General features: G+C 41.1%; 1 protein-coding gene across 2 annotated transcripts in view; it reads right to left on the bottom strand.

Moving 5' to 3' along the window:
• Positions 1–26880, bottom strand: part of Kcnh1 (potassium voltage-gated channel subfamily H member 1) — a 353609-nt gene that overhangs the window by 111717 nt on the left and 215012 nt on the right. For both annotated transcript variants that reach the window (XM_076831643.1, XM_076831644.1), the window contains exon 8: positions 1725–1924. In XM_076831643.1, the coding sequence (XP_076687758.1) occupies positions 1725–1924 (200 nt within the window). The remainder of the gene's footprint in view (positions 1–1724; positions 1925–26880) is intronic.

Below are 26880 nucleotides of genomic sequence, written 5' to 3'. Positions count from 1 at the left end.
TGTAGGTTCTCTCCCTAGTAGCTGGCTGTCATAAGTCCCTGCCAAGGGGAACAGCCATCCAGGCCACACTGGGCTCTGTAGTAAGTAACCATAGTGAAGTTCATGGCTATTTCCTCTCCCATCTGGACCAGGAAATGGGGCAAATCCCAAAGCCCTCCACAGCAGGGAGGGAGAGGGAAGGTAAATGCTGACTGTGTCATCTCTCACTGGCGAAGGCCCAGCCTAGCCCTGCAGGGATGGTGGTGGGGAAGGGCTTCTTTCCAGACAACCAGATTTACAAAGGCATTCTGGGGCCTGGGAAAAGGAGCTCCAGGGCAGAGAGATCAAAGTTCCTTTCTGCTCCATCAGCGGTCAGGAACCCACAGAGCCTACAGGCATTGTTGAGAGAGAGGCACAGAAATAATAGGGCCAACTGGGGCAGGGGGTTGGCAAAGCTGGGGATTCAGTGCGGCTCCAACTCTCAACCTGCCCATCCCCATCCGGGAAATCAGAACTTCATCATCAAGACCCTTTTAAATTTTAAAAGGGTGGGGGAGGGAATCGAAGGAAAAAACTTTGGAGTCAAAGGGAAACTGGGTTCAAATCCTAGTTTTGCTGTTCTTTGCTCCATGACCAGGGGCAGTTAGTAAAAGGATTTGGGCTTCTTGTCCTCATCCTGTCAACAGAGATCGCAGCAACTCCCTCCCATGGCCACTGAAGGTCAAATAAGGCTCTGTTGCAGGGGCAGACAGGCAGGAGAAGTACAAAAATACATTTATTGTCAATGCACGGTCAAGACATGATAGCCGATGCTGTGGCGGTGCTGCTGTAGATCGCATGGCACAGTCAACAGATCCAAAGTGACATTTCTTTTAAAGTTGAGGGCTGATTTTAGTTCAGTTTTCCTTTTACACTGTCACTTCTCAACCAATTATTCCAATGAAGGAAGATAGGAACATGGACAGCTGATCCCAAAGGCTAGTTGAATTTGGACTTGAATATGTCAATAGGTATTTTTGCAATAGTGTTTTTGTTTTCCTAATTCTAACAGAGAAAAGGAATCGGTATTTCCCCAAGTATGTACAGATTGGCAATAAAGGGAGGAAGTGTGGTAGAAAAGACCAAGTAGAGAAAAACTGAGCTGGGATGGAATCTTTGCTTTTAGAAAATGTACAAAGGAGACGATTCATAAATGAATAATAGAATTTTTATCTAGATTGACAGGAGAGAAGATGAGTGGGGCAATATCGTAGAGCACATGATTTAAGGGGAAAGCAATAAACCTCACTTAATAGGAAATAGCTAATTTTAATGCGATTAAAAAAAAAGTCAATGTTCATGCAAGTAAATTCCCGTTGAACAAAAATCAAAAGTTGGAATAAAGTCTAGATTAGTAACAGTGTTGTGCTACCTTAGAATGTGAAACAAAAGGAAAAATCAGTAGTACTAACAACCTCTTCTTATCATGACCTGATTATCATTGTCCAAATCTGGGAAATTCTGTTCTTGATAGACTTCCAGTGTTCATCTTTTCCAGGAAGCACACCTCGCTTTTCCAGTTTCTTAAATAATGACTCTTAATTGCTGATCTTTGGGCAAGGCTGATGTGGAAGCAACCAAACCTTGGGAGAAAGGACCTGAGAATCTAGGATCACCCAAATGAAGTCTGAACCCAGCCAGATCTTAGGGACTCGGCCCCTGCCTTGAGAAAGCCAACAGACAAGTGATTTCCCGGCACTTCTTACCTTCTCCGTGTCGATGCCTCTAGACATGGACCAGGTAGACACAATGTAGTCCATGACTCGCTCACTCAGTCCCTTGGGCACCTGGTAGAGTTTCAGGAAGTCCCGAACACTGTTGAGCATCTCGTGGTACCTGTTGGTATTGGCGTACATCTGTTGGAAAATTGTCGTCACATTCCCAAAGATGGTGGCATAGAGAAGTGCTACAAGCAAGGAGGAGAAAAGGAGAAGAAATAATGTAAGAGTGGTCCTTGAGTCAGGTCCCAGAATGCCCAATGTGTTCAGAGCAGGCCAGTGGCCAGCTGCCTCTCTCTAGAACAGATGGCCAAGGTCCTTCTCAGGAAAACTTCATGCCCAGAACCTTTGGGGAGGTGGACTCAAAGCAAGAGTTTTCTGATGTCAGTCCACTAGGAAAAAAACATGGGGAGACAGGGCCAGACTGATTGGGAGCGAGGGCCAGAGCTCAGACACAAGCAGTGGCCATGAATTGGGGAAGGCAGTTGTACTGCTTCACTTAGTACCTCTTTTCACAAAACTTTGACACATGTCTGAGGACACCAGTCAAATCTATGCCCATGTGCTGCAGTCCAAATCCGGTTCTATGAGCTAACAATCTTCATCAAGCTCTGCTGTGTGCCAAGCCCTATGCTACCTACAGGGGACAGGATGGTGAATAAGACATTCAGTTTGGGCCCTCAAAGAACACAGCAGGAAGGACAGACTCTGAATATGTAATCAGAACTTATTTAACAGTCTTCAGAGGGCAACGGAAGGCGTTTTATCCTTGTTTTCCACTTACTGTTAAATCCTTGTTTTGCACTTAACAATCTGCTTCGCTGACAAGGCTCATTGGAGGGAAAAGCATGGCTTTGATACAGTGCAAATAGAATCAGGTGCCCTCTGAGATGTAACAACTATGTAGTATGTGTCACTACTGCTCCCCTTACGTTAGCATCACCAAGGAGGACTGTCACATCATCACAAATCCATCACTTCCAGGAAGACTTCCCCAATCCCCTCTCCCCTCCATCTGTCACCACGAAGGTGACCATAACGTACTAGGCATATTTCTACAGAGCTCATATTATTCTAATGTGCAATCTATATATGCTTCTTTCCTGGCCTGTTGCCTGACAGAGTACGAGTTGCTGCTTGAAGGCCGGACACCTCTTTTCCTTGCCATTGTACCCATAGACTCTAAATACTATTCCTCTACTTAATAAATGTTTGTTGAATTACTGAGTTTACACATGCTTTTTTCTTCCTGCTTTTTAAAAATAATTGATAAACCAGATAGGATTAAAATGTGTAATTTTATCAACGTTGATATAAAACCATTACTGCAAATAAGACGGTGAATATATCCATCACTCCAAAAAGTTTTGTCATTTCCCTTGGAAATCCTTCCCTCCTGCCCATACCTGCTCTTCACTCTCTCATCCCTAAGCAACCTCTGAGCTCTTTTCTAACACCACACATCAGCCTGCATTTTTTAAATAGTTTTATGTACATGGAATCATATAGCATATTCTCCTTTTTAATATCATTGATATAATTCATACAACATGAAATGTATCCATTTAAAGTGCAAAATTCAATGGTTTTTAATATATCTATAGACTTGTGCAACCATCACCACAATCTAAGTTTAAAATATTTTCATTCCCTCCCTCCAAAGAAATTCCATATCCATTATCAGCTGTTCTTATTTTCCCCCAGCCCCCTATCCATAATATATTTTCTGTCTCTATAGACTGCTATTCTGGACATCTTATATAAATTGAAATTATACAACATGTGGCTGCCTGTAACTAACTTCTTTCACATTGTACCATGTATCAATACTTCATTTTTATTGTTGAATCATACTCCATTGTAATGGATTGCCTACGTTTATTCACTCATTGGTTGTTGGATATTAGATTTTTTTTTCCTTTTTGGCTATTATGAATACTACCATTATAAATGTTCACGTTTAACTACATTTTAAATGTTGAGAAACTGCCAAACTATTTTCCAAAGTAGCTCCACCTTTTGACATTCCTACCAGCAGTGTATGAGTGTCCCAGAATCTCTGCATCCTTATTCACACTTGTTATTACCTATCTTTTTGATTGGCATCCTAGTGAGTGTTAACTGTCCATTGTGAAGTGTCTCATTAATTTGCACTTCCATAATCGATAACAGTGTGGAACATCTTTCCCTGTGCTCAGTGGTCAGTTGTATATCTACTTTGGAGAATTGGCCATTCACATTTTTCAACTGGGTTGTCTGTCCTTTTGAGTTTCAAGAGCCCTTCATATATTTTGATATAGATTCCTCATCAGATATATGACTTGCAAATACTTCCTCACATCCAAGGGTGGTCTTCACTTCCTTTACCGTGTCATTTGCAGCACAAAATCTTTTGGTTTTGATGTAGTTCAATTTATCTACTTTTTATTTAGTATTCTTTTTTTGATTGGTTTCTTTAAGCATGATTATTTTTTCTTCTGTCTTATTGTGTCAGTAGTTCAATCTTTTTTTTTTTTTTAAAGGCAAATATTTGGAAATAATTAGATATTCACAGGAAGATTCAAACAGAGAAATTCCAGTTACCTTTCTCTGAGTTTCCCCATTACATTTTATATAACAAGAGGACAATGTCAAAATCAGAAGATTGGCATTGCTATGAAGTATATGTATAGCTCTGTGTCATTTTATTACATGTGAGGATTTATGTAACTAGCACTAGAGAGAAGTATTCTACCACCAGAGACCTCCCTCCTGCTGTCCCTTTATAGTCACACTTCCCCCTGGCAACCACAAGTCTTTCCCCCTCTATTATGCCATTTTAAGAATATAAAATAGATCATACAGTATGTAACCTTTTGAGATTGGTTGTTTCCACTCAGTAAACTTAAGGTCCATCCAGGTTGTAATTTTTAATTTTTTTAATTTGTTTTAATTATTTATATATGACAATAGAATGCATTTTTGCACTTTTGATATATCATACATAGATGGGATATAATTTCTCATTTTTTTGAGAACACCTGTTGTAGAATCATGTAGGTCATGCAGAGTATATATATTATTCATTTATGTCTGTTTCTTTCTACTCTCCTTCCTATCCCACACTCCCACTTCCCCTCTCCCTTCGCTTCCCTCTACCTAAGAATACCTTATACCTAAGAATCCCTATATTGAAGAATAGTGTTATCTAAGGTATCACTATCCCTGTACCTGCAATTCTTAGTGTTACTTAAGGTAACACCACTCTTCTCTAGTGCCCTCTCCCCATTGTGAATTAGCATCCACATATTAGAGAAAATATTCAGCCTTTGGTTTTGGGGGATTATTTCAGTTAGCCAAATATTCTCCAACTCCATGCATTTACCGGCAAATGTAATCCCTTTGCTTTTAATTGATGATGGCTATCCTGTTGTATGGATGCACCACTGTCATTTCTTTCAAATGATCTTATTCAGATTTAGCTGCCTATGGAAGGGAAAGAGAGAAGTGCATGGATCTAGAGGCAAGGGAAGAACTAAACACACCTGAAGAGAATTATAAATGAGGAAGGAAAGAGCACTACCAAGCTCTGGAAAGACACCAGGGAGTACTGTCAGTATGAAGAGGAGAAGCCAGACAGAAAGCAGAAATAGTGCAAAGCCTGAATAACATAGATACCAGTTATTCTAAGCTCAGAATTACTTCATAAACAAAGGAGAGGCAAAGCACCAGCTCTCCCCATGCCAGTAATGTCACCGAGTATGCTCAGCATCCTCCTCCCAGGGACTAGGCCAGGCTGGTTGCCTTGTTCCCAGAGAGTCTGATCCTAACTCAACAAACCTTGGAAGGCAGACCTGCCTCGGCTGTTTTCTTATCTTCAATGAACCAGGGCTCATGGGCAAAGAGTAGAGGGGTGTCTTTATGGGATGCTTGCTAGACAACTAATCTAACCCTGAGCTTTAAAAAGTAGTTACACCAAATCAATAATATAGTAAAAATAGCTCTGTTGACCGTGATCGAGTGCCAAGTAGCAGGTCCTAGACACCAACATGCTGGTCAGTCAAAAGCAGTGTTGTCACAGAACGCTCCATGGTTCAGACTGCTCCTGTGGCATTCTGAGGTTAAAGGTCTGCAGGAGGGCCAAATTCTAGAATGATGACGACGATGATGTAATTTTATATTAAAAGTATATACTTTTACTCTAAATTCAGGTTGGATACATACTTCTCACGCATATGACATTTAATTTTATCTCAATATCTGTATCAAGCTCTGTACCTACAATTCTTAATACCTAACTAGGAGAGAAGACATGTTAATTCAGGTTACACCCAAATGGATATATGAGTGTGATATGGGGAGAAAGAGAGGGGTGTGTAATGTCACTGTCATGAGTTTGGGGGGAGGGGGGTGGAAAGCCAGACTGAATCTGGCCATGCAAAGGGTATCTTGGAACTCTCTAACCATAAATTCGTTCAGTCCTTCCATTTGGGGAAAGGAAAGAGACTTCTCCCAACTATAAGGCAAAATGCTGATTTGGAGAAAAGAGATTTTTTTCTCTATCCATATGATTTAAAGTTTTATATTGTATCATAGCAAGAGCTCTGGGTCCCATCCAAGAAAAAATAAGATTGTGTTCTCTAGTCCTTAACTAGAAATGACTGTCTGGAACTTGGGAAGGGTGCAAAAGTCCCCCCCCCCCAGCTCTAAATTTTTAATTTTTAAATTTTTAAGCCTAAATTGTTTTGGTCTAAAATATAAATAATCATAGTTCAAAGAGTTAAGAGGTCAAGACATTAAAAAAAAAAAAAACAGTCCTTTGACCTTTCCTTTTCATGCAACTTGCAATTGTTTAGCTAATTGTTTTGGTATTTATCTCCCTGTTTGAATATCAGGCTCAAATTGCTATGTCCTGATATTCTATTGGAGGCATTATCCTTGCCTGCTGAGAATTTAGCACTTTCCTCCTCTCCTCCACCATCCCACTCATTTCACACACCTTTTCTCATTACTCCACTCTCCTGGTAGAGCTGATGATTTGGGTTAGATCCACATCTGTGTTTATGTTCCAGTGTTCAGATGACTGCTACCCACAGCTGAACCACGTACTTGCTTCTCTGCAGTGTTCTCTTTTACCTGTAGCTCTTAATGGTCTGTCTTTTTATTTGCTTAATTTTCTTACCACTCATTTGATTCCAAACTTTCCCACAGATAAATCTCAATGTATTAGAGCACATTGACCTATCAATTTCATTTTCTTAAAGCAGTCTTTCCTGGAGCCTTCTAAATCTATTCCATTGCCAGTTGTGTGACTCTGTTCATTAGTAACCTTACTCAGGTCAGACTCCCTCATTCCTGCATCCCATGCCCCACCCCTCTCTTCTCCTAGTAGATTACCGAGAAAGGGAAGAGGATCAGAGCTTTTGAGATGTAATATGTATGCTATTACAGTTTATGAATAGTTTGGCTAGGTATAGAATTCTAGACTGGAAATAATTCTTCTCAGATTTTGGAAATATTTCTCTACTCTTGAGAAGTGAAAACCATATCAAACATTTTTTTTTCTCTCAAAAACTTTCTACAATGTTCTAACAATTATATAATGATATACATTTTGCTGTAGTTACATTTTCCTCTTTTGTGCTAAGCTTTCTTTTCATATTTTTATTGGTGCATTATAATTAAACATAATTTACATACATAAGTGGGGCTCTGTGTTGCATATTTGCATAGCATTGGGCTAATCTTTCAACAAACCCTTTCAATGTGAAAAATGTATGTCCTACATAGCAAGCAAATTTTCTTGGATTGTTTCTTTTATGATTTCTTCCCCTCTAGGCCTCCAATTTTCAGGTATTGAACTCCTGGAATCATCTAATTTTCTTACGTTTCTCTCCTATTTTCTATATTTTGTGAGAGCTTTCTTCAACTGTCGTCTTCTATTCTTTTTACTGAGTTTTAATTTGTTCTCATGCCTTAATTTCCATGACCATTTTGTTCTGAATAGCATGCCATTCTGTTTCATAGGTATATCTTTTCTTACTTTCTTAGAGGATAAAAATTATGATAGAAAACTTAAAAATACATCTTCTCCCTGCTTGGCTTCTGTTTCCTCACTTGTTTGTCTGCCTTTCACATTAGAAACAAATGAAAATTCTTAGATGCCTACTTGGATTTAAGAATGGGGCTCTAGAAAACTGATTGAAGAGTTTTGCGTGATTGAGAGTGACCAACTATGACAAATTACTATAGAGTAACCTCGCTGGAGGTAGTGTTGAAGAACCAACGATGCAATTAACTTTGTGATTGTCTTTTTGGACTGCTGAGTCCCCAGGGAAGACTTAATCTCCTGTCTGGAAAATGCTGGCAGTGCTCAGTGACCATGGGAGGAGAAGACATCTAGAGGTCTCCACATTCAGTGAATGAACTTTTTATTAATCCCTGTTTTCCAATAGTACCTCTGCTTCCACAGTGCCTGCTATCTCCCATCCAGAGACCCCAAAACAAACTAGGGTTTTTGAGTAGAGGAGGGGCAGCTGCGTAGATCAAGAAAGAGATCTGGGGGGTCTAAGTGCCTCTTTTTTTTTTTTTAAATATTTATTTATTTATTTATTTTTAGTTCTCGGCAGACACAACATCTTTGTTGTTTTGTGGTGCTGAGGATCGAACCCGGGCCGCACGCATGCCAGGCGAGCGCGCTACCGCTTGAGCCACATCCCCAGCCCCTCTAAGTGCCTCTTAAGTTTTCATCCAGCCCTCATTTTCTCAGAACTGCCTTCACTTTCCCTTCTGGAGGCACTTATTGACACTAGTGTTTGAGTTCTTTAAAGGTCTTGGAACAAATCAATTTATTTATTTCCCCTGTGTCACCTTAGGGTTCAGCTTTATTGAGTCTATCAAGCTGATCATTGATTTTCAGTTTTCATGTTTTGTCCCCTCTGCTGTCTCCCCTCTCATTCTCTTTGTGGATTTGTACTCTGAGAAAACCTGCCCTTGCTGTGGCATTAGTGGAGTTTCGGGGGTGGCCAGATGTAATGGTGTGTGGTCCAGTCAGTCAGTCATGCCTAACAACAGTGGTATGAACAGTCTGCAAAGGCTTTTAGAATTTCTGCTTTGACCAAAGGTGGCCCATATGAAAGAAATAGTTTCAAAATCTTCAAAGTCGAGAGCTCAAGGCAATACTATAATAATAAATAATACCTGCCTTGAGGAATGGTTGCTATCACTATCTAGCCAATAAAGAAACTAAAGTCCAAGATCAAAGGAACAGTACACACAGCATCACATTTGTATCCACTAACTCATCCCTCCTCAAACTTCAGTGTGGGCCAGAATCACCTTTTCAAAACAGTGTTTGGGTCTTACCTCCAGGGTATATGATTGAGGAGGTCTTGGGCGGGCCCTAGACAATTTACATTTCTAACAAAATTCTCAGGTGATGCAGTTACTGTTAGGAACTTAGAGAAACATGGCACAGGTTGAGTATCCTTTATGTCAAATGCTTGGGACCAGAAGTGTTTCAGATTTTGGAATCTTTTGGATTTTAGAATATTTGCATACATATACGGACATATTTTGGAGATGGAACCCAAGTCAAAACCCAAAATTCATTTACGTTTCATATACACATAGCTGGAGACAAAATTATTAAAAATATTGAATAAAATTATGCCTCAAGGTTTCATGGTGTAGAACTTTGCACACATGACCTCAAGGATGCTCAAAAGATTCCAGGTTTTGTATCATTTTGAAATTTAATGGTGGGTGGTCCAGTTGGGATTAGGGATGGCCCAACCTGAACTAGGACTATCTTCTATTGATAATCCTTGTTTAATTTCAGAATGTCATGACACTGGATACAAATGTTGGTTTTCATGGCCAAGGCTGTTTGGTTTTTTATAGGTTACTTCTTCTGGAGTAAGGATAGATAGTTAAAAAGAAAAGAGCCATTTAGCTGGGCCTGGTGGTACACACCTGTAATCCCAGCAACTCAGGAGGCTGAGGTAGGAAGATCACAAGTTCAAGATGAGTGAGCAACTTAGCAAAACCCTGTCTCAAAATAAATGAGACTGTTGGGATGAACCCAACTACTATGCAGAACCATAAAGCTCTAATTAAAAGAAAGAAAAAGAAGCGGGAACAACAAAAAGGGGTAGGGAGCTGGGGATGTGCTTTAGGGATCGACTCCCCAGTTGATGTGGGGGGATAGCTATTTATCTATTAGAAGATCATTTTCTAAAAATGGAGAGCAACATGCCTTCTCTCCACCTCTTTTAACTCTACTCCTACCCTTGGCTACCCTGCTACCCCAAGATCTTATAGGTATCAACAGGAAAACTGAGGAAGTAAAACCCCTTTCCAGGCCCTGCTTTCAAAATGATAATGCCTGAAAATTCAGTATCCACCAAGATTATGCCTTACTGCTGCTTATTTAGATTTTCTTTTTCTTTTCTTTCTTTTTTTTTTTGGTGTGGCACAAAACAAATAAAGGATTTTGTTGTATGAATTTCCCTTAAAATAAAATCTTCAGTTTTGCAGTCCTCAACTCCCCATTAGCCAGTCACGTGATTAGGATGAACTGCTCATTAAACTGTAGCTGCACTAGTCGCTGTGTCCGTGGAGAGGGGCTTAATAACACACACAACATTGGCACTGGGAGCTCAGAGGCAGTCCAGAGACACTATCACTTCCAAGTCATTAATGAGGTACAAAAATAGGGTCTAAAAAGGCAGAACAGGAGTTTAGAAGTTGAATTTTCTGCTACGTTAAGGGCAGCCTACATATCTCTACAGGTGAACTCAGCGATGTCTATACACAATATTATCTCTTGTTAAGAACATAAAGAAGGGATTTTTAGCATTATACCCTCTTGGATTTAAATTTCAGCTCAACAGCCCAGGACTATGTGGCCAGAGGCATATTCTTTTTTCCCTCTCAGTCTGGCAAAGAGAAAAATACCTGCTCACTTCCCGAATTTGGTGGCAGAATTGAATGAGATATGGTGTGCCATGATTTGGCTGTCCTCCAAGGGCCCAGGGGTTAAAAGTCTGGTAGAAACTTTAAGAGGTAGGACCTAGTGAGAGAGAGTTGGGTCATCGGAGGGTGTGACATCAGAACAGATGAAGGTATTTTTCATGGGAGCCATTAGTAGTTCCTGTGGTGCTGGATCACACGCAGGACCCTGTACATGCTAGGCAAGCACTCTCCCCCCGAGTGACATCCAGCTGCCCTTAAGAGATGGATGTTATTAAAGGAGCAGGCCTGGCTCTGGCCTCTCAGCTTTCTGGTTCAAGATGTGACTACTTGTCCAGATACATGTTCTCATCACTGCCATCTGCCATCCACCATGAGGCCCTCACCAGAACAAGCCAGTGAGGGTGCTGCGCCTTTGAATCTCCAAACTGTGAGGTAAATACATCTCTTTTCTTCATAAGTATCCTGTGGCAGAGATTTCATGATGGAAAAATCAAGGTCTCTATGACCAACTTAACATTCTGGGTACTTTCCACACAGAACCTTAATGTTATTTTATCTTTGAGTTAACAGTCCTGGAGTCAAATGTCAAGACAGTTGACACATGCCAGACAGCATTTCATTGAGACAGTAACCTGTAACACAGATTGCTTTTAGTTGCAAATATAGACCCCCCAATTTACCCCTTTAGGTCCTGAAGAGAAATATTTAAGCCAAGCTCATCAAATATGGAGACCTTCCAATACATCTCTGAAATCCATAGATGTTAAGATTTTTTACACTTCAGCTAAAATACTGATCAGTGATTTTGATAAAACTCTTCACTGATGAGGAAAGGCTGAAGAGCAAGTATAAACCCTGGGGAGAGGAACACGAGGGAATAAGGCCTGGGAACCAGACTTAGTCTCTATTCCATTCCTTTCCGTCCAATTGAGAGCAACACATCTAATTTTGTTAATGCAGTATTTTTGGACTTTGCTGTTATTGCTTATTCTAATGTGATAATGATGGAGTGGGTGTGAGAATCCTGTTTATATTGGCATGGTAACTGACAACTAACTTGGAAATTCTTACTTTCTATGACTTTATAATATCCACTGGGCAATAATGGGTAGTGAAATGGGAAAAAAATGAAATACCCACTCGCTGTCATGCTAGCAAATCAATCCATAGAGAGGGTAGTGCCCAGGAGAAGGCAGAGTGTGTGTTCTGGAGATATTTCTAGTTCCACTCCTGATCTCAGGATAATTTACCTTCCCTAAACTTCTACACAAATAATGGGGTTTATAATTACTTTGTAGCTTTATTTTAAATAAGTGGAATAATATATATAAATATATTAATATAATAATAAATGTTCAGTAAATAACGATAGTTAAAAGGATGGTTACAGTCTAGAGACACAAATGCCTCTAGTTATTTCCTGGAAACATTACCTTGCTGACTTAATCGGATAGCTGTTTTAATTCATCAAACATTTATTGAATATCCAGGTATGTCATGTGCTATGCTAGGAAGCAATATGGTATTGAGAAAGTATTCTTTTAAGTGCCTCAGTTCCCTCATCCATGAGAGGGGAAGGATAATCCTCACCTCTCAGAGTAATGGGAAGATTTGATGCATTATTGTGACAAGTGCAAACATGATGGTGGCACGAGACAGATCCACAGTGAATCTTGGTTTTCACTTCTGAACCATCCAGTGTTCATTTCTATCCATCAACCACACAAGGACTCAGGTCCCCTCATCTCCCCTGTTGGGGACTGGTACACCCAAGTGGTTTATGGTGGCCTGTGCTTTTCCTTAAATAGAAGGCTTTCTGGGGTGCAGAAATTGTGGAGTCATTTCAGGGGCATCTTCAGCTGCATTCAGGAGGCACACAATAAATGCTGTTGACAAACTCTTAAAGGGATTATCTCAGAGAGGTGAGTCTGCTTATATTCAGTTAGACAGGGGCTTCTTAAAGTACGGTCTTAGACCAGCAGCATTACATCATCTAGGCCTTTGGTAGAAACGCAAATTTCCATCCCTACCCCAGACCAGAATCTCTGAGAGAAGGCTCAGGAATTTGTGTGTTTTTTATATACTTCAGGTGACTTTGAGAAGCACCATTTTATGTCACATTGATCCTCAATGTTTCCCTAATGAATTTAAGTATGATGGTCCTTCCATTCCAGACTGATGGTCAGAGAGGAGAAAGATACTGGGTCATACTGAGGATGCAGAAAGAGGCTCTGAAGTGACTAACCTTTACTCCATTGGAGGGAACAAAGGTAATGAACATGGACGGCGGGGAGAAGGCCATGCCACAGGTTAGCAACACCTCCATGCGTGGGACACTGAGATGGAGATGACTATTCTCAGTTCTGAAATGCCAGCTAGCTCTATCCCCACATTTCTCCTTGTCCTGATCAGTCACTGCCTTGGGCACAGAAAGTAGCCTCCCAAAATGGAGAATATAAAATGCATCTACTTTCCCCTATTTTATGACAAGCCTGAAAACTTTTCATTTAATATCCTGCTAAGAATAGCACAAATTCCTATACAACATTCAAACTCAGCTGTGTTGGGGAATGTCACTTAACAAGCACAATTCTTACAGGGGAGATATAAGGTTATTTTCAGCTACTTCTCATCTAACGAATAAAACAACAGCTCCCACTTCGCTGTAACCCATTAACAATGCAGTCTGCACCACCTCATTTCAGCCAGCATTTTAATAGCACCACAGATAAAAGCACAGCCATTTCCAGAGGCAATTACTTCTGCAAATGAATCAAAAAGGTCAGACACAGGTTGCAAAGGTCTTCAGATAATTTGTTACTTTTGCTTATTTTGAATTTTCCAAGTTCCTAACTGCAACAAGGCGACCTGCAGCACAAGTGACAAAAGATAGAAAGATTGGCTTGCAGGTGCATAAACCCAGGGTCTGCTTCACTTCTTGATGAGAACCCGAGGTTTATATTTCACCAACATGAGTCATCAAAGAGAATCAAATTAACAAAGCCGTTTAAAATAACAATTTTTAAAGCCATTGGAACAAGCATGGTAACCTCAACTTGGCTCATTTTCCAATCATTAGTTATGTCTAAGTTCTAAGCTCTCACAAAACTCGAACTTTTCCTTCTGCATCTCAAAATATAAATGGGAAACTTTTGATAAGCCACTATCATCAAGACTGACTAAACTGGAACATCAAGATGATTGGGCAGAGAATAGCTTTTAAAGAAATGCCTCTTCCAATGATAATGGGAAGAAATTAAAATCACTTTGCCAATTCACAACTCTAATCTCAGTCCCTCTAGCCTTTGTTGATTTTTCTCAGTGAATAAATCAGCCTCTTCATTTTTCAAAGGCAGAATTGGGGCCATTTAGTTGCTAAGTGACACTGTAGGTCCGAATGCCTCTCTCCTTGTTGCCTCCCAAATAATCATTACCCAGAAAGATAGATTCCCTAAACTTTCTATCACATAAGATGCTAAGAAGTAGAGGTCTGTCAATCCTTTGTACCTGACAAAGCTCTTCCTGCATGAGTCAGTGGTCCTAATCAGAGTTCTGTTGCTGAGTAGCTCTAGGCAAGTGACTACACCATTTGGCCTATAAGAAGTTCAAATATTTGTACAGTGAATGAATGAATCATGACAACATTAACAACTAATGTTTACGTAACTCTTATGCAGGAGTCACTGTTGTGACCACTTTGCATACATGATGTATATCAATGATAGTTACTCTGTCTCCATTTTACTGGTATTCTGACTCATGAATGTTTAAGTCACTTCCTCAAAGTCACACAGTCAGTGAGAAACAAATGAAACTTTCACACTCAGGCAAGCTGGCTTGGAAACTACTCAACCACTGCACCAAACACCTCTTGAAACTCTAAACACTCATGCCAACTGCGTGCCAGATACTATTCTAGCGCTTCATATACACCAAATGGTGTAAATATCCTGGCTATCTTAAGAGGTAGGGACTGTCACTAGCCTCATCTGGAGATGGGACACAAGAGAAGTAGCTTGGCCAAGGTCACATAGCTAGATAGCCTAGAGCTGGATAGAAACTCAGGAAGTCCAGATATGAAGTCCATGCCCTCTACCTTTCCACGGGGATTCTCAGCCTTAGCACCATAGACATTTGGAATCAGGTAACTCTGTTGTGGGGTACTTTACTGCACATTACAGAATGTTTAACAGCCTCCCTGGCCTTCACCACTACATGCCAGTAGCACATCCCAGCTGAGAGATGAAAAGTCTCCAGACGTTACCATATATCCTATAAAAGGCAAATCAGCTCCCAGTTGAGAACATGGCTCTATGCACTGCTCATTTTCCTCAAACCTGTCCAATGTGGAAGTTGGACAAAAAGTACAACTCCTTGGAATCTAAAGTTCTTTTGAGCTCCAATATGACTGTGATCATAAATTATGCTTATTGAATGAGAAAGAAAATTTAAAGATATATTAGACCAGGTCTATTCATTATGATAAAAACTTGAACTGTTTCATCTTCCTGGAGACAATTTCTAATCTAATGGTGAAGCCCATTACTGAGATTGAGGATTTCTTATAAGCACACTTATCTGTACGTCACAAAGATTTGATCAGGTGGGAAATAATTCTCTCACCATTACCCACAGCATGAGTCTCTGCCACTTCCTATCCACCAAATCCAGCACATCATGTAAACCCGCTTATTACTCCAGCTCTGATACCTACCTGCTGTGTAACTTTGGGCAAAGTATTCAGCCTCCCTCAACTTTGCTTTCTCAACTGTAAGCATGGGGTAATACCATCTGCCTCACAGGATTATAGTAAGGATTAAATGTGATGATATATATAATAAATGTGATGAGATAGATATGTAATTATTTCAGTAGTATATGCTCAACACATATCAGTTTCTTGCTATTATCATTCCCAATCCATCTCAAAACATAATTCTTCCTGAAGTTTCCCAGACCATCCCACCTCACATCTGTACTCTGTTCCCCCCAGGTGGCTCCTATGTGATGAACAATAGGATACCAAATGGGACCCTACCTGGTACCTAGGACTACCGTGGTCATGACAATCAGCCAAGGACATATAGAATCACTGGGAAGGCACTTTTTAAAATTACATTTTTAGGGTGGGAAGAGGATGAGCAAGAAGATTTTCTTCAAATTCCCCAGGATTCTCACAGGCATCATAACCTCATCCCCACCTGTCAGCCGCACATATGGTCTTCGAATAATCCACTGAGTACCTGATTTTGAATAACTCTGGCTATTTTCAATTGTTTTAAAATGTGTAAGGTGTCAAATGTGATGTTCTATGAAACAGATTCCAGACATAGCAACAGGAGTGCTCAATGCTAATTGGGTAGTGATGATTGAAAAAAAAAAAAACTATATAAGAGAAAAAGTAATTGATTGAGGAAATTAGCATCTAAGTTGATGGAGGGATTTTTTTTCTCATTGAGAGGAAATAATCATAGACAAGATTCTGATTTTACAGAGACTAGGAAAAGATCATGGTCTTTAGTTTTTCTCTTTTTCTTCGTTGAAAGAGAAAAAGATTAAAGAACAATGTGTAGAGAAAAGGGTAATTTTAGGCCTTCAAGATAGAAAGGTCATTATTTTCCAAGGAAGAGAGATGGCTAGGGAGAGCTGGCCGAGAGTCGGGAGGGAGGAAGGAAGGGGCCCTCACAGGGGTCTGAACAGGCAGGAAGTGTCTGCCATGACACCCTGGAGAGGTTTCCTGCCCTGAATCACTGGGAATGCAAAGCAATCAAGGTTATCCTGGGAGTAGAGGGAACAATGAAAAGCTAGGCAGTAACTGGGGGGAAGAAAGAAAAACCAAAGTCTAACTTGTATTTAGCTGCTGGATAAGGTATTTACACACCATGATAAATGTCGAAAAATATCAATCAGAAATCACTGGATGGTACCTGCTTGTAATCCCAGCAACTCAGGAGGCTGAGGTAGGAGGATCAAGAGGTCAAAGCCAGCCTTAGCAACTTAGTGAGACCTGTCTCTAAATAAAATACACACACCCCCAAAAAAGTGTGGGGGGTTGCTGGGGATGTGGCTCAGTGGTTGAGTGCCCACTGAGATTGAGTGCCCACTGGATTCAACTCAGTGGTTGAGTACCCCTGGGTTCAACTCCCAGTACGAAAAAAAAAAAAAAAAAAGAAAGAAAGAAAGAAGGCCTGAATGGTCAATTCCTCCAGGTTTTTCATTCAGTTTTACCACAGCATCACCACAGAGCAGTTTTCTCAGTGGTAGCTACCAAGGACGATAGGAAGAGTGAGTATGTAGGAAAAAATAGCACAGGAAAGGTCTTTTAAAAATGGCATTCAGTTTGTGTGTTGTCCTTCTAGATTGCTTGCTTATGTGGAAAGTCAGCAGCGATGTCATGAAGACACAACAACCACAAGGAAACACCTATCATGTGCAGGAGTCACCTATGTAGTGGATCCTCCAGTCCTGGTCATGTCTTCTGAAATTTGTTTCACCACGGGGGTCTTCACAAAGGTCTTTATAAGGGAGAAGCAAGAAACTTATAGGCAGAAGTATAAGATATGATGAATGAAGCAAAACATCGGAGTGATTCCAAGAAGGTGCCAAGAGCCAAGGGATGTCAGACCCCTGAATGCTGAGAGAGGCCACAGAATAATTAATTTCCTCCCCTGAAACTTCTAGTAGGAACACTTGAAACAATCTTTTGACCTCCCAAAGTATAAGGGAATACACTTGTGTGGTCTAAGCTACTAAGTTCATGTTAATTTTGTTACAGCAGCAATAAGAAACTAATTGAGAAACAATGAGAAACAGTGCCTACATACATAAGATGAAATCATCCTAAATTTTTCAAATGAGAATGATTACATATTCATAGGCAATGAGGGGGGACCTGGGAGTGGTTGAAATTTAAGGTGACTCACTAGAATATTCTGGGCCTCACTTTGTTTCACATTCACACAGAGGGTGGACGGACCACAGTCATGTTGGTGATCCACACAGCAACATCTTTAGTGTGTGAATCTTCAGTGACCATGCAGGAGAGCCCAGAGGAGCGAGTCTGGCAAGGTGTGGGGAGGGGGAAGGGCTGAAACCCCTGGTACACACAGACACACTCAGAAAAAAGGCCAACAAGTTGAGACCCATTTCAGATGGCATTGGAAACCAAGAAAAGAGAGGAGGAGGAGCTAAGTTTTAGAATAGAGGGTCAGAGCATCAGATACAGAATTAGATGCAAAAAATTTCCTATGAAAAGGGCAGGACAGAGATGGGGGTGCACCCCCTGAAACAGACACCTGAAAAGAACAGAGGCCCAATCCAGTCATCCAAATGGAACTGAGGGTAGACCTCCTCCATCCCCTTCCTACAGAAGGGGCCCAGAGAAAATTCCTGTTCTACAGAGGGCCAGGCTGAGTGGGCTGCCCCCTGGAGGTATCTGGGGAAGCTTCTAGCTGGAACCCACTTGCTTACTATCTCCATGTGAGCAGTCAGCTAGGTATGAGAGAGATTGACACAAAGATTAATATGATATAGTTCCTGACCTGTAGGAGCATATAATCTTGTGTCAGAAAAAAGCAGATGACTTACGATCAAGAGGAGTAGTGGGGTAATTAAATAAGGATGCAACATCTAACTGCTTCTGTTTGAGGGACTAAGCATAGAAAGACCCCCCAGATAAGAAGCTGCAACTCATTCTTGCATTATGCTGTAAATGAGGGTATGGAGAGAAAATGAAAAATTACAGACCAAAGAAACACCATGGCCAAGAGGGAAGGTTGAAAAAACCAAATTTTGTTTGAAGACATCCAAATCTCTCAGCATGGCTGGTGCCCAGGACTCAAGGGTGGTGGTGGTGGTTGTGGTATGGTCCTAAGAGAGAACTCAATGATGAAGGGTGTCATTTGGGTTTTAAATTGCAGGCTCCTGTTGTTTCTGGTATCTCTACCCTTGGTCTCTGTACAGATTCAATGACCTCTGACCCAGTATCCCAGGATGCAGATGCTCCTCTGCTCCTGGCCTCCAGGGGAAGGATCTGAGCAGCCCACTTACTGGATGCTCATTCTAATGGCCAATCTAAGGTCAAGGGGACACACCATCTGTTCATTTATGAGTGACCTACTGTGCCATTATACTTGCTGATTTGGTTTGCCAAGGCAGAGGGTCCATGTATATTATAGAATTAATTTATGGTTTGTTAATTCTGATGCAAAATGTTGGCTAGTAACAATTTTCAAATTGGCATAGCTTCTGTAGCTGTTGAAATGTTTTCCAGCTTAATATGGCACATGGGGAGAAGTTTTGGAAAGATGTTTTCACCCAGTGACATGTACAAGTCATCCAAGTGATGACAGACCAGAAATACAGCCTCATTCCTCCCTCATAAATTTCTCTTATCAGCCATACATGCAGGAGCAGGCAGCATTATTCCTGCAGAGAAATGAGGGTCCTTTTACCTCTCTTCTAAAACTTTCAACTCCACTCAAAGAGGATCCTCTAAGCCAACAGGCCCTCTGGATGCCTCCCTGAATCTGAAGGAGGCAGAGAGTCCTAGAAGAGCCAGGATTGTCCCAGGTAGGTCACTAGGACACAGCTGTCCACATGCAACCCCAATTCCTGGCCTAGAAGGAGGAAAGTGGGAATCCAAGTGACTCAAGCTTATAGAAAGAGCCTTGAGAGAAGTGATCCACACCATGTGCTATTCCCCAGTGGAGCATCTTTTTCTTTTCCTCATGCCCCTTTCCTCCCCCTTCTCAATTCAGTTACCTGCAAACTCTGCTTTTCCTATGCCCCTGAGCTCCATTCTTCCCATCCCACCCCTGCTGCTGCCTCTAGACTTGAGAGTCACTCCCTCTCAAAGGTCCACATGGCTTCCCAGGCTCTTGCCCTCCTTCAGAACCTCCCCAACCCTCCCAATCCTGCCTCTGCACCTTGGTAGATATCATCCAAAACACTTATAGTCATATCCTTTCCCGTTTCAAACTTCAGAAGTTCCCCTAAAGAACTGTTCTCTTAGCCGTGGCACCCAAACATATGGCACCAACCTACCTTTGGGCAGTAGCCTTCTACTACTCACTCTCCCACATGCACTGGTTCTTACAAACGATGTGGTTGGTTCTGCCTGCTTTGCACACTGTCTTTATTCATGTCCTTTCCACATTGAAACCTTCATCTGTCCATTCTTACCTGCTGGAACTTGAACCCACCCTCCCTCAAGAATGAGCTCAAATGCCATTGAGTCTTTGCCTGTCTCCACGTACCCAAACAAGCTCTCCTCCAGGCTCCCGAAGAGCTTTGATTTTACTTCTGTTTTAATGTTTGTTACATGATACTTGAACTGTTATGTGCAAGCGTGCCTAGATCCCCCTTCCAGAAGGGAAAGCAGGCTACTCTAGGATGGGAATGGGAGGTACCTCTCACCTCTGTTGCTCCTCCATGCCTGGCACACAGTAAACTCTCAAGACATTACTGATGGCCTGAATTCCACTCCCTGTACAACCCAGTGATCTCTTGGCCTCCATGGGGTCTCTGAGACCTCTACAGGGTGTTCATGAAGTCAAAACTATTTTCTCTACTTGAGCTGCTCCTGGCACAGCTCCAGGGCTGCTGCCCGTGTCTACGGTCACTTCTGGCGACCTCAGAAAACATGGTAAAGTAAAAAAAAATGGGTACTAGGCAGCAGTTACTTGAAGAGAGCGCAGTGATTTTGTAAGTGGTAATGCACATGAAGAGCTGCCAGGATGACAAGGGGGAAAAAATCACCCCAAATTTGAAAGTCAATAGGTCAGTGAAATTTTCCACAAAGGAGAGCTGATTCCGAGTTGTGTATAAAATTGCTCCTTGATCAAGTAAGTGGCACACTGAGAGGCCCAAGAGCCTTCCTGAGTAGCCAGTAGAACTCAGTTGTGGTTACTTTCCCTCGGAGCCCATGCTGCATAAGAAGTCCCAACCACAATGGGCACTCTCCTTGCATTTCTCTTATGGCACACCTCCACCTATTTGGATCCCTTTCTTGCTTAGAACCTTCCAAACTCTTACTAGAGAACAGGGTCCAAAGGCCTTAATAATAAAAAAAAAGCAGACATTTATGGAATGCTTTGTGCCAAATATCATGCCAAAAAATTGAGAGAGATTATTTCAATTCTCATAGATGGTATTATCATGCCTATTTTAACTATTTACAAACTAAGATACAGAGAGGTTCAGTAACTTGCCCCAAATCACACGGCAACAAAGTGGTAGAGCCAAGATTTGAACTTTGGCAGTCTGAAGCCCAAATGCTTTATCATGGTGCTGGTCCTTCTCTATGCCAGGCACCAGCCTCATCTTTCACTCCTGTCCCATCTCCTGTCCTCACTGAAGTCCTGATGATCTGTGCACAGTGCTCCAATGGGCCCAGTTCTCTCATTCAGGTTTCTTAACCTTGATCTCGGCACAGCCATTATCCTAGTGAATGTGACCCCCTTAAATCGGAGTCTTAAATTGGTCTCAGGACTTGTTTCCACTTTTAAAAGACTGAGAACCACAAAGAGCTGTTGTTTGTGTGGATTATAGCTATTGATATTTATGATACTAGAAATTAAACCTGGGAAACTTTTAAAATATTTCTTTGTTCATGTAAAAATAAAAATGTACTCCTTGCATATTAATGTAGATATTTTTGAAATCAAGAGCATCATCCCAAAGGGAAACCAATTAGTAAGGAGAATATTATTGCTGTATATCTGGCCAAATCATTTTAACGTCTAACTTAATGGATGGCAACTTCATTCTTACACCTGCTTCTGTGCTTAATCTGATATGTCATTTGTGCTGAAAAAGGAAATCCTGCTTTATAGAGACATGTGATTTGGGAAGAGGAAGAGTATTTTAATAGCTTTTTCAGGTAATTGAGAACAATCTTCTTTGATATTATCTTAAATTTAACAAGAGAGTATGAGAGATTGTCTCTTATGGCTTAGTTTCCAGGGTAGAATCTGAAACTAATTCATTGGTTGGTCTCACACTGAGTGGCTCTTGAACTCAGCATGATTTTATAACAAGCATTAATCCTTAGGAAAACACAGATTTATTGGCTCTTACAGATCTCCCAAATGTCCATACATTTCATTAAACCATATATATTTTAAAAATCACATTCACTTATCACCATCAAGCTCATGAAAACAGTCTATAGCCTTGGAAACTGCCAACACCACAGTAGCAAAGACCTGTTTTCCATAAGGCATTTTGCTTAAAAGCCTTAATTTTATCATTAGTAACAAATACTGTCAGTCATTTTTCTTGAAGTGATGGGCTTTATTTTCAAGAAAATGTTCTACCAAATACTGGAGTCTGGATTACAGTAGCTCATCTGTCAATCTTTCAGGTAAAAACAGTGTCCAGGAAAATAACATGAATTCATCTTGGAATTCAATTGCACAAAGGCTTTTCCTTCAAACAACTATAGTATTTCAGTGAACAAAAGTGCTTCATGTATCTTTCTCATTTTTGTCACACTAAATATTAATATATTTTTTATTAATAAATTATTAATTTTAACTCAAGGGTTGAAATTAATAATTTAAGTGACCTGGCCTTTTTTTTTTTTTTTTGGTAGAGAGGAATAGTGACACTAGTACCATTCAGAGCTACCTGATTTGTGCTGTCAATCATTTTACACCATCAATTTTGTGCAAACATCAACACAGTGTAACAGGCAAGTAATACCTTAGTATTATGAAAAGAGGCTCGACTTCATGGTCTCCCTGTAAAGGTCCCAGAGACCCCATGGATCTCCAAACCTTTGAGAACTAGCCTCCAACCCCACCACACACATTTTTAGAGCCAAACAAACGTCACTTCTCTGAGGATATTTACTGCTTCCTCTTCTAAGCTGCCACTGCATCCCGTGCAAATTTTTCCCTTTGATTATAGATAATCACAGCATCTTTTCTCCTACAACTAGCAGTTCATTTAGGGCAGAAACCATGTCCCATTTTATTTGTGAGTCCCCAGACTTCAACAGTGCCAGACCCAAGGTAAGCACTTGATAACTATTGGTTGAATGAATAGCTGAGATCACAGTCATATGTCCCCAGCACACACACTCTTCCACAATCTAATCACTTCTCCTTCAAGAAGCCTGTATTCTTTTCCCCTTTAATCTGGTAGGTCTTTGAGACTTTATCAACCAATAGGCCATGATTAAAAAAGATGTGTGACTTCTGAGATTAGGTTCCTAAAGAGCCATGCATTTCTTCCTTCATCTCTTGGAACCCAGCCCTCATACAGTTGACAAGTCCAGGCAGCCCATGAAGAGGCCTACATGGCAAGAAACCTGGGTCCCTGGGTCATGTACCAGCTAAGTTACCAGCTTACATTCACAGATCACATTGTCACAACAGGTCCCCACAGGCAAGCACCATGGCTTTATGTCCCTGGTGCAATCAGTCAGGCTCTGTGGTCTGTGCCCTGAGAATAGTATTTTTTGTCAATCCAACCTTGATTAGATAAATTAGCAAGCAAGAAGCAAGCTCATGTATACATGATGTTCATGCAGAGTGTACATAGAGTTGTTTAATAAGAGCAATTGTGATCTCATTTGTAACTGCTTAATTATGATCAGGGAAGACAAAAGTCCAAATGTGAAAGGAATTCTATTAATCACTCGAGTGTCCCCTTCAATAAAAAAAAGTGCAGGGTTCACATTCTTTACTGAATGTGTTTACTTCAATATAAATTTATGTCTGTTGAGTCTAATAAAAAACGGAGTTCGTATTTTATTAATCGTTTTAAGGTTTTCTAACGTTCACTTATATTTTGACAAAAGTATTTGTCCAAAATGGATTGAAGATTTTTTAAAAGGTCAAAAACCAGTTCTTCACCACCGCTCATTTGATCAGCACTGAACTAGAGGACTAGGAAGGAGCCATAGACTACTAATGTCACTTTTTATTTGTGGATGACTCCCAGACCCATTGGCAGCAGGTGGGCTCAGAGCTGCTTTCTCCTTGCAACAGTGGGTTGTGGGGATCCGTCTATACCCATTCTCCTCTCCTTTCCCTGCACCCTTGACTTTACACAAGATGGCTCCCTGCAGAGTTAGTAATGCCACCCACAAAGAATAAAGTGAAAAGAGTAGAAATGGAACCCCATGTCAGTCTAGTGCCTATTAGATGATGAAGCCAGCTATATAGAAAGCCCATTGAAAAGGTCAACTGATGCAGGGGGCATGACATCTTACCCCTTATGTGAAGGAGAGCTCAAAGAGAATTGTTTCTTTTCCTTCTTTTCAAAAGAGCACAGACATCAAGAAGAAGAGAGCCGAAAACCCCCTTCAGCTTCCAGAATTTCAGTTGAGAATATCTTAGAAGTATTTCTTCTTCTCACCATGAAATCATCTGCTAAAGCAATTCTGCAGTCACCCTGAATACACAAAAACTAAAATGACTTATACTCTGAAAGCTACATTTACAACTGACAACATGCGAAAAACAGCTTTGTAAATGTGCCTTTGTGTGCAGAGCCCAGCGAGAAATCACCTCTCCCTCCTGACCAGGCTGTGCGGCAGAACCCAGCAGCACTGCATCAGGGCTGCTTGGCACCTGCAGAGTTGGCACAGGGACACTTGCAGGCTGGTGGGAAACATAGGCAGACTCTAAGCACTAGTTCCTTAAGTCTAGACTGAATATAAATTTACCTTTTTCGGTTTTATTACCACACTTCCAACATTTAAAAATAATTTTATTTTTGTTCAGCTGCAAAACTCTTTAGGACTCTGTATTCTCCCCTTAGCTCCCAATTTGTCAAGTGAAAAACAAGTACTGCTACTTTGCAAGAATGTGGCTGAGAATTGGTAGATCAAAGATAAATAAGATGATTTCTGTGCTAGGAGCTTTTACTATATAGTGAGGAGGTGATTATTTTAATTCCTTATATTTGTACATTACAGTTCACATTTGAGCATCGCTACTGCCCTCATTCCAATGAAACAGGGAAGGACTATTCCCATTTTCTCAAAGAGAAACTGGAGACCAGGAGGAATTAAAGAACCTCCTTATATTCACACCACAAGAGGGCACATCCAGAACACAATGGTGGTGAGGAGCCTCACTTTAATCAGATGGATCTGGGTTTTGTGCCTCAGTTTTCTTTTCTATAAAACGGAGATAAATGACACCTGCCTCACTAGGCTATGGGAGGATTAATTATGAAGATGAGAAGAGCTTAATTATTGGTAGCTATCACTACTTCAAAATTCCTTTATTTAAGCTCCTACTTACATACCCTGCAGTATGTGGAAAACAATGTAGATTCAGGAACTCACAATGTGATGCAAAAGTAACTAGGCAAAGGATGTAACATAATAAAATAAAAACATCAAACTGGGATTTGATTACAACTGCCTCCTTGGTGTCCCCACAGTAATATCTAGGTCTCAGAGCACTTTCCAGAGAGCCATTCATTGTCAGGATGTTCCCTGATTGCTCTTCCTCCCCCAAGAAAATTATGAGCTCCAAGTAAGATCAACTCTTTTGCTAAATCCTTATGGTACAAGCACTGACCGATCATCAGCCAGAGAATGAGTGAGGACATAAAGCCATGATTCTCTCCCTTGCTGTGCTGTGCAGCAAGCACTAGACAAAAACATACTTCTATGGCTTGAATGTCTAGTGTCACACACAGTATTAAGAATTGGGACTGTTGGGTTAGTGCCTTGTAATCAGCTACAGGAAGTTCATCTCTCCCTTTTGCCATCAAGTGAGGACACAGCAATAAGGCACCACCCACAGAGCAGAGAGCAAGTTTTCACTATATACTAAATCTTTTGGCACCTTGATTTTGAACTTCCCAGTCCCTGGAACTGTGACAAATAAATTTCTATTATTTATAAATTACCTAGTCCATGTATTCTGTTATGGCAGCCTGGACAGACTAAAAGGGCGCTCTAGTAAGGTGTATTCTTGATGACCAGACTGTCCTTCCTTCAACATGGCTTTGGGGATTGCTCTTCCATGTCAAATATCCCCAGGGCTCCACTCCCAGGTGGGCTCCACATCTGTTAGCACCACAGTAGCTAATCCTCTAAGCCATCCTCAGCTAAATCCTAGTGTCCACAAGCAGGCCCTTTCAGGAATGACTTTCTGAATAAGAATGAAGAGGAATCACTATTCCTAAAGAATTCAATGAAACACTTCTGGGATGGTATTAGAATATTACTCCTCTTGTGGTTCTGGAGGTGGGAAAGGAAGGCCATCATGGCTTATGTCACTAAGTGGGTTGTAGAGGATATTCAAGGTCATTTAGGATCTGGCCCCTGCATGTCTCCTTAGGGCTTTGGAACTGACACACAAGACTCACAGGGGACGGAATCCAGTAAGAACCCTATTTAAGGAGTGAATGGCAGTTTCCAGTCAGCAAAACAAATGGCCTGCAGTTAACCAGCCCATCCTCCCCTAGAAGACATAATAGATATATTTGTTACCCAGTTAAACACAACCCTGTGTTGTTTCCTTCCCTATGTACAGTACTTTCCCTAAGGTGAGCTCCGGCAGGAACAATTTCTTTCATTTCCCAGTGTAATTTCAGGGCCCTTTACAGACTGGTGCCCTGTAGAGCTGCCGGGTTGGTTACCTCTCTACGGGGCCACTGATGTGGCCCTCCTAGAGCAATTCTCAGAGAAACCAGGGTCCCTTTAGTCACATTACCAGGACTCCACATTTCACTCAGAAGGAAAGCCCAGCCTTATGGTGACCTGGAAGTCCCTCTGACCTGGCCCTTCTGCCCTTCTGATCCTCCAACCTCATCTTTCCACCTGGCATCCTCGAAGACACTCTCCTGGGTATCTGGCTATTACCTTCACAGGACGACTCCTCCCTCAAATATCCATATCACTAACCACACTCCGTCCAAGTCTTGGTTTCAAAAGAGATTGTAACCTCACATCCTACTCCCAACACCCACCTCTGGTACTTGCAATTTCCTTTATAGAACTCTAATATCCCTGCCCAAAACTTTCCACCTAAAAAAACACACCAAAATCTCCCATTTATTAATCAAACACATAACCCTTAGAATGGGGAAAGGATTATTCTAATCTCTTTAGAAAGAGCTAATTTTATATTTGTATTATGTGTATTAATTTCTGACTCCTCCCTCTATCCCCAAAACATCAGTTCCATAGGGTGGTACCTTTGTTACTCAGTAATGC

This window comes from Callospermophilus lateralis, chromosome 13 (assembly GCF_048772815.1).
Source record: "Callospermophilus lateralis isolate mCalLat2 chromosome 13, mCalLat2.hap1, whole genome shotgun sequence".
Taxonomy (NCBI): domain Eukaryota; kingdom Metazoa; phylum Chordata; class Mammalia; order Rodentia; family Sciuridae; genus Callospermophilus; species Callospermophilus lateralis.
This window is presented reverse-complemented; position numbering and strand designations above follow the sequence as displayed.